Source organism: Penaeus vannamei, chromosome 22 (genome assembly GCF_042767895.1).
Source record: "Penaeus vannamei isolate JL-2024 chromosome 22, ASM4276789v1, whole genome shotgun sequence".
NCBI classification, from domain to species: domain Eukaryota; kingdom Metazoa; phylum Arthropoda; class Malacostraca; order Decapoda; family Penaeidae; genus Penaeus; species Penaeus vannamei.
This window is the reverse complement of record NC_091570.1, coordinates 6,036,653-6,051,652: the sequence shown is the minus strand read 5'-3', so window position 1 is coordinate 6,051,652 and position 15,000 is coordinate 6,036,653. Positions and strand designations below refer to the sequence as shown.

The following is a 15,000-nucleotide window of genomic DNA, read 5'->3' as shown; positions in this document are numbered from 1 at the left end:
ACCAGCATCATTTTGTTTGTCACGGGCTCATTCTAGTATAGATAACACAAAAAAAGGCTGTTTAGTCTTTTTTCTTTAGCAATTGGGCTCTTTATTTTACTCAGCCAGGAATTCTTAAAGGTAAACGTGATCGCGGATTTATTGGCGCCAACGACAGTTTTCCCAGTTTGCACCCAGCTCATTCAGTAGTTTGCGGGCACCATTAGGTATTTAAAAGCTTGTATTCTGATACAGTTTTAAGAATTATCAAATTTTTGAAGGTTTACCTTCACTTTAGGTGCTATTGCCTAAAAGTTTTACCATAGAAATGATGCTACTATTAGAGAAAAACAAGCTCTGTCTGATGAGCCGACTATGAGGGAATGGTCGTGTTTGATGCCACACACTACTTTGTCCACAACACCCATGGCATGTATGTACATGCTACCTGGCGGGAAGTGGTTAAGATTTTGGTGGGGGATGGTAGCCTTCGACTGACATGTCAGGTCACCAAAAATAGCTTTTTCTCAATGCCTAATTTTAAAGGTGTGATCTCTTATATTGAATATTCCTTATATTATATTAGAATTGACACCCTTATTAAGAGATTACATGTTTTTTCTTCCTCTTCTTCTTTATATTTGTAAACATATAATTTATATTTGTATTTCTTTTCCTAGACTATCATATACAAAGTAAAATCCTAGTTTGTGGAAAGTATTGCATCATGATTTTCTTCTTATTTGTGTAGATATGTATGGTTCTGTTTTTCTCTGCATCTTACTTTCTCCTTCATGAATCAGTGTCTAATAGAATGTCAAGTTTAAGGAACTTATAAACCAAACATTGAATTGCCCAAGCTTACAGAGATCAGATATCGTTAACTTAGCCAACTTTTTTCTTTTTCCAGAAATTTGGTTTTATTCACTTGTCTGCAGGTGATCTGCTAAGAGAAGAGAGAGCCAAACCAGGCAGTGAGTATGGAGAATTAATTGAAAACCACATCAAGAATGGTACAATTGTGCCTGTGGAGATTACCTGCTCCTTGTTAGAACGTGCCATGAAGGTAAAGATGTAATACCTTCTTTCTGTTATGATATAGTGACTTTTTTTGAGTCATGTTGAAAATTGTTTAGATATAAGATATGAAAATTTTCTGCTTTTTGTTTGTTTGTTTTTGTCATAGCAATGAAAAATAGGTAAAGAATAATGATTATGCTTTATTTACATGTGCGTTTATTTATATTTACAATCTCAATTGGACTTTTAATTTTCAAGGACTCTGGTAAAATGGACTTTCTCATTGATGGATTTCCTCGGAACCAAAATAACCTTGAAGGCTGGAACAAGGAGATGGGAGAGAAAGTTAACCTGAAGTTCGTCCTTTTCTTCAATTGTCCTCTTGAGGTAAGGTTTGGCATATTTCTAGCCATCCATTGTAAGTGTCAGATGATATAGATTTGATTGATATAACACTGCTTATTCGTAAGATATGTATGTTAAATATGTGAATGGATGTTTATTTTAGAACATCTGTTTACATTTGATTTTGCAAGGTTGATATTAATGATTGAGGGATATTGATTGAATTATGAATGGCAAAACTTTTTACTGGGTTGATACTGAGATTTAAGAAGAAGAAAGCTAAACATAAATTAAATTTATAGAAAAGTGAGACAGCAGCTTTGAAATCTTCAGATAAAGATAAAATCTGGGAGGATTTTGAAATGGTTGTCTGACTTTTATTCTAAATCTTGAGTATATATAGTAGTTGATTTGTGTTAAAAAATTCCTACAACATTGTCAGTTTCTCATTACAGTAGGACAACTGTACTAAGTGTTAGATAATTTGCTGAAAAGAATTGAGAAATTAGACATGATATTGAACAGCATAGTAGGATGATAGAATAAAATTCTAGCTTTGGGAAAGTTGTGTGTGTGGATACTTTTGCTAAGATGACAGAAGTGTTGCACAAAATACCATTGCTACATTCTATAACAATTAGATAGGTTTATATTTAGATTTAGTTTGATTTACATAGGGGATTTGAAAAGAGAAAAAAAATCAAGATATCCATTCTATAAACTAATTTATGCCCGTTATATGCAATGGTTTTGCTTAATTGATTTTTGCTCATAGATGGCTCCACAATTGCTACTTACCAAGGTGTCATTTACTAGGCCTACTGGAGCTCACCTGTTTACCCTATTCCTTGATTTTGGGGGGGAAAATGTTTATATTTCTGTAACTAATACTAGTTGTCTCATCATAATAATTGTAATGATGATGTTTTTTGTTTTTGTTTTTGTTTTATTTTTTGTTTTAATCATCATGATAAGGTAATCGTAATAAAAATAAGAATGTGTACATGCACTCCTGGCATTGTTAGTTAATTTCCTTATTTTTTAACTATTTAATATAACAGCACATAATTTTTTTCATCTACAATCAGATTGGTTCTGTTGTTTAAACTTTGCAATTAGTGCAACAGCTACTTTCATAATCCCTCCTTCTAGGTGTGCACTCAGCGATGCTTAGACAGGGGAGCTGCAGGGTCTGGGCGCTCAGATGACAACCTGGAGTCCCTCAAGAAGCGATTTGACACCTACATGAATGCCACAATGCCTATAATTGAGCACTACGAAGAGCAAGATCTTGTACGCAAGATCGATGCCACTCGTTCACCTGATGAAGTGTTCGAAGATGTTGAAAAGCTGTTCAGTTAAATTAGTCATATCTGAGGAAGAAGGTAGGTTGGCTCAGCAAAGAACCAAGAACCATCTGGTTAATTTAACAGTGTTTTACCATGAAAAGGTTAGCAGTCGGCTAGATATCATGAGATAGGTATTTTGAGTGGTATTTTAGTGAAAGATCTCAGCATGAACAAATTGTACCAAAACACAAAGTACGTGAATGTTAGATTATATAAACATCATTATCCTTTGGCTACTTTACCATTTGCAAGTATGTCTTTTAATTTTTATCTCACCAAAGAATTCATTAAATATATTATTTGCTGATGTGGTGCTTTTCACTTTGCTATTTTTATTGCAAATATGTTGACCATGATATTAATTTGATATTCTTTTTTTTTTTTCTTCTTCTTCTTTTTTTAATATTAATGATATCAATTTGAACTGTTCTTAAAGCAATATTTTTGGCTTCACTCAATTTCATCGAATGTTAACACTGAATATGGCTTTGTACTCAAATAGATTATATTGCTTGATCATACTTGACTTCCGTAAACTGATGGTTTGCCATTATTATTAATGACATATTTCACTGCATTAGGTAATTAGTATTATTTATATGTATCTATAATTACTAGCTAAACCACTCATTTGTTTTTGACAGGGAATACTGTATATTGCCTTGGTGTATTTATATGTGGTCATGTACGATTAGCTTATTTGTAATTATTTATTTTGTGGAAGGTTACCATACTTAGAATATAAAAGAAGATATTCAGACACTAAGTTAGGTTTTATTTGTATGATAGTACTTGTTTCTGTAGATTGCTATTTTATTCAAGCAAAAAATTCTAGCATAAGTGAGCAGAGATTTCAGCCCCACATGTGAAATATGTAAACTGTACTGAAGCAAGTGTAAGGTAATGAATATTAGAAAAGAATCAACAAGAAAAATCAGTAGTATATATAGCCAGTAGACTTACATGTATTTCTTCAAGGGAAGGTCAGTACTTTTCCTCCACCTGTTCAGTCATAGAAAACTAGATTGCCTGTTTTTGTTAGTCACAGAAAACTAAATTGAAAATTTATATTAGTCACAGAAAACTAGATTGACATTTTATGTTTCAAGTTCCATGATGGCAGCAATAAATGGTTGAATAATGTTAAAATAAGCATTTCAGTTCCCACATGTCAGCAAATCATCATTTCATATGCATTTACATCAGATATATGTGTTAAATGCTGTATATCCATAGTCATTATCTAGTATGCAAGTTTAGAATAAATGTTATTTTAAGATGTTATTGACAATATTTTGGGCTGTAAATTGAATTTTTAAGTTTAAAGAGTGTATCTAATGTTAGGGAAAACCTCAAACCTTTGTCTGCTATTTATTAAAAGAATTAGGTATTGTTTGAAATAAAATGAATATTACTTTTAGTTTGGCTCTTTTCAACCTTGTTAATTTGTTTTTAACATTTCTTTGATGGTGGAAATGCATATCCTTAGGTATATTCTTATAGACCCATAGTTCATATAACACTCCGATATAATTCAAGATATGGTTCAGAATGCATGGTTTTATATGCCTGAATTAATGGAAAAGGGTCAGGTTAATTAAATAAGATGAACATTCCTCCATTTATTTATTAACAGTCACACACCATCAGGCAGGCATTGTAGTAACCCTCTGGTGCTTTACAACCTGGTTGCAGGAGGCAGTTGTTAATGAAAACATTAACTTGGAAGGGCAACTAAATACAGGAATTTACAAAAAAGTAGTATGATTTACAGCATAACAGTATGGACTTGTTGATACATACAATCCTAGCAACAGTGACCTACACAATAGTAGTGGAAGTATCAATACCTAACTGATGTGCAGCTCAACTGTTCCAAATATTTTGCAAAGTCAGTTTTTTTTAAATTTAAAATTGCTCATGAACATGGACTGGAACAAGACATCATATTTCATTGTTATTGCTAGTATCCTGCCCTTTAAAAAAGACTGTAACTTTTCTTTTTTACAATTCTAAACTTCCAAAAAGGTATTATGTAATAGCACAAAGTATTTTCTATCTATATATTTTATACAAAAAGTGAAGTACAATATATGGAATACACATCTGCAATACACTTTATCAAAATTGTGCCAAAATTTAATCAACATAAATTTATCCTGTACATATTATGCTGAAGAAAAAATGGAAACGATCCTGAACAAGGGTAACAGAACAAGAGCCTTAACAAATACAGCATATGTATAATTAACAAGTTCTTGGTAATTTGATCTGATCTAAACAGTTAACAGCAGTAAGACATTTTCCTGTATAAGTTCCTCTTCCAAGACACTATCTGTTAGCAAGACCCCATCACACTTGTACATGCTGCCTTGGGGTGGGAAGATGACAAGACAGTTGGTTTAAAGTAAATCTCACAGAGAGGAAATTTAATTTTGCTTAAATATTAATTACACTTTTGTCTTGCTCATCTTACCAGCCTTGTACTTTGTAAGGCAGTTTATTTTCATGGGGGCACACTTGAAACAAATAGCTTTTTCTTCGACCATGATGTAAACAAGGGAAGAATTCAGAATTAAATATAAATGAAAAAAAGGGGGAGGGGAGTAGAAAAATTGAGACTACAGTGCTGGAACTTCATGGTACCTCCTACAAATCAGTTTATTTCCTATTTTTTGTTTTTTTTATTTTTTATCTTTTATAGCACAGCTCAGGAGAACATTATAAATTACACATTGGTTCCTACCAATAGCAATGGATCAGCAATCTACCATTAAGTTAATGAACTGTGACTACCCTCCTAGGAAGCCACACGCATCTGTGTATCTGTGGAAACAGCACTTTGAGCTAGAGAACATCACTGCTACTTTGGAGTATGGCAAGGAGAGTGCTTATCACCCTTGGCTGGGTGGAAGCAGGATCTACTAACACTAGTGCTCTTATGGGGTTAATTTCATATTTCATTTGCAATATTCCACATACTGATATTTATTCTGCAACTCCTGAGGCCGAAATATTGCAAGGGAAATCATGACTTTTGTGAAAACATATACGATGGAGCATTAAAAGTGTGCAGTTATCTGCTTTTATGCCACTTTTGTTGCTCACAAAACTGATTGACAAGAAGACAGCTTGATTTCAGGACAAGAAGCTTTGTGCATATACTTGAAAGTCACCACATAATTATTAATCCACAAGAGAGTGATAACTTTTACTCAGACTTCCAAATATGGTTTGGTCTGAAAAAATACCATGTTCAAAAAATATATTACTACTAAGACATTAACACGTCTAAGTTTCTTACAAAATGTATATACTTATTTTGTGCAGACGCCAACTAACAAGGAATGTTTGAAAGAAAAATGAGAAGAATAAGTTGTTGTCACAAGACTTCACATGTAAATGCAACTTTTTAGAGAGAGAGATCCTGTAAGCTCAAAACCACCAATTTCACTGGTTATTTTTCAACCTTTAACTACATGTTCTCCAGTTTATAATGCTAAACCTTTGCAGTTTAAGGTTATAATCTAAAGAAATATTTTTTTTATGCTGATATATGGAAAGATTACAGTATACAATGCCAAAATAGTACAACCAAAAATATCAGTACAGTAATGATCCATAAATATTCACCAACAAAGGTATTTCAAATCTTTTAATTCTTAATTTCTGAAAATGTAGCCCTCTACAATAAACAATGTCAATTAAGTTGATAAATCAAAGAACTTATATTTGTGTTTATACCATCAATTCATACCAATGCTACCAAATACTCTACTTTGGATAAAGGTTCTGCATATTAGGAAAGTAGAAACTACCAATATTCTGAATAAATTGGAACAACTAGGGAAAACCATAGCAGATTCAGAATATGTTACTAGAAAAATATTTCCTCATAACAAATTTGCAGCCAGCTTAACCCTGTGTTACCTCAAAATTTTATTAACACCATCTTAAAGATTGCATTAGAAAGCAAAGGTTCTTGCAAGTAAACCTATATAAATCAACAACAGAAGTATGATGCAAAGAGAATCCATCAGATATCAGAATTTCATTAAAAAGCTTTACTAGAAAATCTTGTATATCTTCTACCCTTCTTAGTCTTACTAAATAGTCATTCTAGTATTTCTCACAAAAGTCTAAGCTGATTTTAGGGACTTATCTGATACGTAACAGTATAATGAAGGATGACTACCATACCTTTGTGGACTCCAGTTACTTCTCAAGCTTTTAATGACATCTGTACTGAGACTGCTTGTTTAAATATTTTTTTCTCTAATTAAATATGATATATACATGTTTATGATATGACATTTTATTACAATATCATTCATAACTTCGATGCGACACTATAAAATTAGGATTGAGGTATCTTCCGTGAAGGAAATAGCAATGCGGTCAACTCTTACTCAGACATTAGTGCATAGAAAATAAAAGAAATGCGAGAAAACACTGGTTTAATACTGGAATAATGGAATATGACCATTTTACACATAACACAAAGAATACTTAAAGCCAGTGACCTTCTAAGAGGAGAAAAAAAATTATACAAGGTGTTCTTCTTTTAGTGTTGATACATTACTTGTACAAAAACAGGTGAGACATAAAGGCATTGTCTCATAAACATATTTTTTAAAAAGCAGATGAAAAATATTAAAAAGACATGAAAAAAAAGAACAAAATCATCTCAAAAATAAGAAGTATGCCACAAACACTTCCTTGATCAGCACCTACAAATACCTCTCTGACATTATCAAATTAAACATACAAACAAGAAATAACAACATAATATATAAATAACAACCAAAGATAATCATATAGACAGGGGAATGCATCTGAGAGATCAAAGGAAGACAGAAAGGAGATGAAATTTGGGGAATGTTTTTGGCAAAGAAAGGGTTGTCACTTTCGCAGAAGTGTTAATGAAGTCCCTTGTCATGTCATGGGAGAAAAATTACATGAGAAAAAAAAAATGAAGGGAGGGGGAAGAAATATGTGAAAATGTAATATTTTCATTAGAAAACATGATGAGTACACTAGAGTTATGGACCCCAAGAATTTGTTCTTCATATCACAACCTGATCAAGTAATCCTTTTTCAGATCAGGACTTGGATTCTCTCTGGGCAATCAGTCACCTGATCAAAAGCATGCAGGATTTTCCAAATATATGTTTTATCTCAAAACATTGACAACAATTAGAATAAGAAATATCAGATTCCAAATGAGAACAGGAAGCAGTAAGAGCATGAACTTCAGAAGACAATAGGTTCATGAAAAATGTAAATACCTTTACTTGTGCATACAACATCCCATACTATGAGATATGGACACCTGACAGTTTATGAAAGAAAGTACAATATTCAAAGATAATATTCAGTATCAGCATTCTAAGAAATTATTCACAATATTCCTCAAATGCATGGAGGGAAGAGAAGATCATACTTTGTAATAACACCACGTAGATCTATCATTATTATCATTAACTGCTGTTTTAAAAATATATTCAAGTTTTGCATTCTATGTTGGATATTTTCGCAATACAATATTCATCTCACTGGTTCATAAGTAAATCTTAAAAGGTGGCTTTCAAAATTGGCTGCTTGCATTGATATACCTTTAGTCTGAACCAATCATTCAAATATTTTGTTTCCAAACTGCAACATTCTAGCAGGTGTATTCTAGGCAAAGTCTGAGAATAACTTCTTGCACATTACCATAAATGCTTCTTTTTAAAAAATATTCAAAGGAATTATCAATGGGTGACCACTTTCCTCTATTTCTTTGTGAGACAGACATACAACTATTGAAATGTGACATCCTATTAACCCAAAGCTTAACCTGCAAGTAGTTATTCCACTTTGCCCTTTGTGCTTTTGCCTTCATATGCCAAGGAGCCCTTCTTGTCCTGTGCGACACCAACCTGCTTATCGCTTTTGACAACATAGGCACGGCAGAAGAAGTGTGCAAACAGGACGAAGTATGAGATGTACATTAGGAGGGAAATCTTGATGTTGTCGTAGGAGACATGGCACTCATTGCCTGCCTGCTTCACCTGGTAGGCCCAGATGTTGACGGCAGCACCCATGACCATCTGAGCTAGCTGTGCGGTGGTGATTCCCATGGAGATCCAGCGTGGAACACGGAACTTGAGAGCCTTGAGGGCATAGTAGCTGTACATGACGCTGTGGACCAGGTAGTTCATGCAGACAAACCAGCGGGCAGTGGCAATGTAGTCGGAGTAGGAGTACCAGGCGTAGAGCAGGACGGTAACATGGTGGTACCAGTGGAGGAAGATCAGTGGCTGCTTCCTCAGGACAATGAATACGGTATCTCCCAACTCAGGAACCTTGCTCAGGGTGAACATCCAGTTCCAGAAACCTCCTACTCGGTTGTCCAGGAAACTGAAAAAAAAGCATATCAGAAATTAGTGAAACATTCCCTCTTCCTTATCTTTGTGCTAACTTTTTTACTTTAATTTTTACTGACGTGCATAGCGCTGAAAGATCAAACCAAACAATGTAGTAATATTCTATCTCATTTCCATCCAAATCATCTTTTTTTCAATTCTAAAAGCAAATCATGTAGAGCAATAGTTTTATATATAGGCATTCCTCTGAACATTTTCTTTATTTTACATATAACACCATGGAAAATCTCATCCACTCATTCCATCATTACCTACCTGCCATTTACCAAACAAATAAACAGACATCCTATATGAATAAAACAATATGGAACAAAACAATACAGGAAATAACCCAAGGACATTCAACGTCATTCACACAAAATCACAACATTCTGTCACATCTCATACACTGGCATTTATCTGCAACTATACAATACTTACCTTATCTACATCTTATCACTTTTCCTCCCTCATTCCGAGTCATGTTATATTTCAAACAGTACCTTGGGGGGGGGGGGGTGTTGTATGAACTTTTACTCTTATTTTTAACCTTTTTATTTTATTTTTTTCAATATTCTAATCTATCGTTTGATATTATTGTTTCTACATATTTCAAAAAATTAAACTGTGCTAATTTCACATGTTTCAAGACATCTGTACTGACAAAAAAAAAAAAAAAAATCCCTACATGGAATTACCTATAACCCTAACCTCTCTTCCCTCACATCACATCTATTCCACACCTATTAAACCTCTATTACTCATTCTAAAAGCTATCACATCAAATGAAAATGAAGAGTCAGAGAGCCCAACTCGACAAGGTGTGAGAACTACACACTTTCCCTAATTTATAACGAGACCTGTCACATTACTATTAAATATTTCTCTCGTATAAAAACCCCAGGTATTGATCGTGGCGATTCCTGTCATTTTGCACTCTCCTTCCTACTCCGTATGACAAGGTCCTTTGGACTGGCTGCATTTTCTACCATTTCCTGATTATTTCAATTTCCTTATCTTTCTTTTCCTCGTCCTTTCACTTATTTTGAGTCTCTAACTTAGCCAATAAACATAATAAAGATGAATACAGGTGTAAGGGGAAAAAAAGATAATAAAAAAAGAGGAAAAAAGAAATTTTGGCGAAAAAACCAAGGGCAATATGAAACAGATCTATAATGGAATTGTTTCTTCCCAAAAAAGGAACATGACACTCCCAAAATCCTACTGAAATAAATAAGGAAAGAAAACTTGTAAAGCATTCAATCAAGTGTTTTTATCAGAATCAGTGTCAACTGATTCATAAGTCTTGAGCTTAAAATGCTATATTTGAAAAAAATATATAAATATACCAATAAATTATAATTTTAGTTCTAAGAAACCACAGCTTGCTTGCTAAAAGAAACTTCGAGAAGAGTACCAATAAATATAAACCGACACCAGGAAATACTTTAAAATAATATTTAAAAAAAAAATAAATACCGGAAAACAGCGTAAGACGTAGTTCTCGAAAGCAAAAGGAAATGGCGGGAGAACCCACGAGGTGAAGGACAACAACATTTTTGACGCAGTGCAGGCAGCCTACACAGCGCGACCTACGATTTCTTGTAGGGCGACACCAGGAAGTGACAAGGCTCATTCTTCCTATCAATAATACTTTGAGACGAGACTTTTTTTTATTAAAATGGGAAGGGAGTGTGCAGCTCGGTCTATCTTGCAATGATATCGCCAATGGCCTTGCCTTCACCTTACAAGATGTGAAAGGAGATCTAAATATTTGTCGTATTCACAAATATTTTCCCATCTTTTTCCTCGTTGTATTTTGTCTGCGATAACCTTCTCCTCTCATGATTTATTCCTCCTGTCCACGGTGTCCTTTTTATCTAATGCATTGACATATTCTGAGAGGAGTATCGAAGGTCCCAATCACGGGAAAGTAAAGGCCACAAGCTGCATATTGGGGCCGTCTATTAAAGATTACATTGGGACCTCAAATGTCTCCGGATTCATTGCGTCAACCTTCTCTCAAATTCGATTTGATTTGACTTGACTCATCCGCCAATACGGTCTAATATCTTAAAATTCCTGTCCTTACATTGAACATCGATATATGAGCTTTCGAAGAGCTATATTTTCGCCTGCCGTTAAACACGGTTCATTCCTGAAAGCCGTTTTGACGAAAATCACAAACTTAAATCAACTTAACCGTTAACCGCATCCGCAAATTTAAACCACGCAATCAAAATGTTCAGCACCCTTTCCCTTCGCTACACCAAGCTCCCAACAGGCGGCCTCTGCAACCCCCAAAAGAAAAAAACAAAGCGAAGACCACGCCATGAGCGGGGGCATCGACGAGACCATGCCATGAGAGTCCATAACTATTATGGGACGATGCCGTGCTCCAGAGGACGTCCATGACCTGCCTAATGATGAAATAAACAAGATAAAAAGAAGAGAAAAATCTTTAAACTATATCGGAAACTATTAGAGCTATATTACCACGCGAGACGCCCTGTAATATGATTTATATCGGAAACCAATCCGTTGCTATTTGAGAAATATCAAAGCAAGAATCCCGCACTATCTGATTCGAAAATGGCACCAAGCAGAAAACCTGATAAAACAGCCAATACTTATAATATCGCCGAAACAGATAAAACAACACAGGGAAATATATACCACGAAAGTTAACTGATCATAATGATAATAAATATACCGCATCTTACGTTACAAATCGGTGCAGAACACGCGAAACAGACGAGAGAGTAAGCAGATGAAGCATGACAGATTATGTGCCGATGAAACACGATACCCCGACACCTGCGAGAGCGACACCGCGAAAGGCACACGAAAGGTCATTCGCCCTTGTTTCCGTTCGATTTTCTTGAATGAGGAAAGGAAACGTGGGTGCCGACATCCTCACGGCGGCCCTATCCTGTCAGACGTGGCTTGGAAACTAAGAACGCCCATTTCTTAGTGTAAAGTTAATCCAATGCTCGATCATTTTTCCAACTTTTTTATTGTTTAAGGTAAGGTTAACCTATTTGAAAACTAATTCGCTCGGGTACAAGGACGTGAAATAAACGCGCACACACAGACACAAATTATCAAAGGGGGAGGAGGAGAAACATACACAAAGGTACGCAAAAAAGAAAAGAAAAAAGAAAAAGAAAACGATCGCTGCAGAGGCTAAGAAAGTGTCGCCTGGAACATCCTTAACTCGCTATCAATTATAATGTAAGGAGGACCGACCCCTGGGCTATATATGGCGTCTAGGGGTCCTCTCTTCTCCCTTTCTTTCTCTATATCTTTTTACTCTTTCTCTTTTCCCTCTTCTCTCCGTCACCGTCTCTGCCTGCCCCCTCTTTCTCTATCTACTCACACTCACTCTCTCTCTCTCTCTCTCTCTCTCTCTCTCTCTCTCTCTCTCTCTCTCTCTCTCTCTCTCTCTCTCTCTCTATATATATATATATATATATATATATATATATATATATATATACCCCTCCCTCCTCCTGTCTCGAAATGGTTATAAGAGGACGATCAGAGAAAAGCCTTTGTCTCTTCATCCGCAGCAACAGCGGCAACTGACAGCAACAACCTCAACTACGACAACAACGGTGACACCAGCTCTGCCAGCAAGTGTCAGCTGAAGCAGACTCCGCGGCGGGATAGGGCAGGTTATTGACAATCAAAGCGTGCCACGTGGTGCCCTGACAGCTCGTGGCACCAGGTGGGAAGGCTTTCGGCGTGAGTCACACAGTGTCACGAGCGAGCGAGCGATTGGCGTGCGCGCCAGACCACGCGGCGGCGGCGGCGGCAGAAGCGGCGCCTCGCGGGTGTGGCCTAAACACGCCACACCTGACCTACGCGAATAACGCATAATGGCTTCATCAATAATTGGGTTAATAAAGCCACCTACAGGAGTGCATGGGGAGGGGAAAGGGTGTCAGAAGGGGAAGAAGGGAGGAGGAGAGCGAAATCTCCCCCCCCCCTCCCATCCCGGTCCCATGATGAGCCGTAAACTGATGCCAGATTGTCTTCGATAGCGTAGACACGCCCCCTCCCCTCTCCCCCACCCGACCTTAAGGTTTATTGCCATTAACACCGCCATTCCACGGTAATCAAGCTTTCATTAAGGACAACAAAGCACATGGCACCAAGACGCATCTGGCTGGCACTGAGCCCTCCAAACGCGCTCTCCATGAGTGCTCTCGAAGTGCCGCGCTCTCGACCTGCCCTTGGAAACGATAAACATTCAAAAGCAACTCGATTCACATCCGCGGTCTGCGGGCACTCCCATCCGCCGCTGATGACTCACAACCGACTCATTATCACCCCTTACTCGCCATCGCCCCCTCTCCTTACTCACCGTCGACATCAACCCTCCCCATCTCCCACAACCGCAGTTGCTAATCAGGACGCCACTGCAACGCCCCGGCCGCTTCCCCTCCAGGCTCGCTCCCTCGCGCTGGAGTCGGAGGACGCAGCGCGGCCGAAAGGGTGGCACGAAACCGGCGTCTGAACGAAATACCCGTCCCTCCCGGGCCCACACTTTCCCACACGGAATAGGGAAATTAAACTCAAAATCTAAGTCGATCGTCTCAAGCGTGACAGCCGAGCGACGACGCCGACCAGGAGCGCCGCCTTAAGCCTACTCCCGCCCGCGAGGCTTGGCAGGGCCGCCCACGCAACCGCCCTTGCCCTCTCAGGCCTCTGATCAATACCACTCTCGTCACAACACAAACGCCTACGAGACTTCAGCTAAAAGTGTTAAGGAACACTGTGTGGGTCCTATGAAACACTGTATCTCCCATGGAGAAGATGTAGTCACAGATATTTTTATCTACAGTAATTGTAATACAAAGCATGCCATGAGGACATCAAAACCTCAACATGAGTCTGACCGAGTACATGCTGTGTATGCGTACACACGTATGCGGGCTTTCACAAACCTACGCATGCACGCGCACGCCTACCACCTACCCCTCTCGCAGTCTCTACTCAGTAATCTTCCGAAGGATATTAACCCGGAAAGCAAAAACAAACTCCAACAGAGTACGGACTGGCATACTGCATTCCAAGCGGCCTGTCATCTCGAACCTTCACACCTCGACCTGTCACGCTGGCCGGTATGCCTCCGTCCATTATCTTACATCCTGGTCGGCGCTCATTGCGTAAAACCTCTTATCGACGATGATAAGGGATCCGAATACATTTCGTATCAGTCGTCGATCACATGAGGGCCGACGAGCCGACGCTGGCACAGTTTCCTGCCCGTCAAGGTCTTCACCTCGCCGGGGACTCGACCTTCAGAAACGAGCTCGGTCAGCAGAGGCGTCCACCCAATTACTCACGGCCATCCTTCATCCTTCACCCCCGCCTCCATCCTTCATCCCCGCCCTCCATCCTCTTCCTTCTTAGCCCATCTTTGCGCCCTCCAAGACAAGGAAGGATGGACCTCTTCGATGAAATATTGATAGATTATTGACCTAATGATGACACACCAGTTTCTGTCGACCATACAGTACACTGGCCGGACAAATGCTCTATCTTTTTAATCTTCCATATTACGAAACTTATTAATCATTACTTAGCATTATCATTTGAGGGATCTCTTTCAATTGATTAATTATGGGAAGACCTAAATGTCAACTCTCCATGGAACAAAGCCAGTCCCATTCTCGACACACTGAGAGCTAATAATATGTTCCGTTGTTCACTTCTAATGAACATACCAAGACGGTCTTGATTACCGTTCCTCTTTCTATTTTTTCCGCATTCTTCTGCTTGCAGGTCAACACCCCTGAGGACGAGTGTGCGGGGTGAAACTTACCTGTGGTACCGAGCTGGGCCATCGCGGATCATACGCAAGATCAAAGGCATAAACACACGCACGAACA

At 37.7% G+C, this 15,000-nt stretch overlaps 2 protein-coding genes across 15 annotated transcripts in view; one reads left to right on the top strand and one right to left on the bottom strand.

The window, feature by feature from the left end:
- Positions 1-4,113, top strand: part of Cmpk (cytidine/uridine monophosphate kinase Dak1) — an 11,631-nt gene extending 7,518 nt beyond the window's left edge. For all 11 annotated transcript variants that reach the window (XM_027368509.2, XM_070136470.1, XM_070136473.1 and 8 more), the window contains 3 exons: positions 890-1,045; positions 1,258-1,386; positions 2,497-4,113. In XM_027368509.2, the coding sequence (XP_027224310.1) occupies positions 890-1,045; positions 1,258-1,386; positions 2,497-2,706 (495 nt within the window). In that variant the 3' untranslated portion in view covers positions 2,707-4,113. The remainder of the gene's footprint in view (positions 1-889; positions 1,046-1,257; positions 1,387-2,496) is intronic.
- A 189-nt stretch (positions 4,114-4,302) lies between these two features.
- The window catches only part of Baldspot (elongation of very long chain fatty acids protein baldspot), an 84,664-nt gene continuing 73,966 nt past the window's right edge, over positions 4,303-15,000 (bottom strand). For all 4 annotated transcript variants that reach the window (XM_070136465.1, XM_070136464.1, XM_027368585.2 and 1 more), the window contains one exon: positions 4,303-9,095. In XM_070136465.1, the coding sequence (XP_069992566.1) occupies positions 8,543-9,095 (553 nt within the window). In that variant the 3' untranslated portion in view covers positions 4,303-8,542. The remainder of the gene's footprint in view (positions 9,096-15,000) is intronic.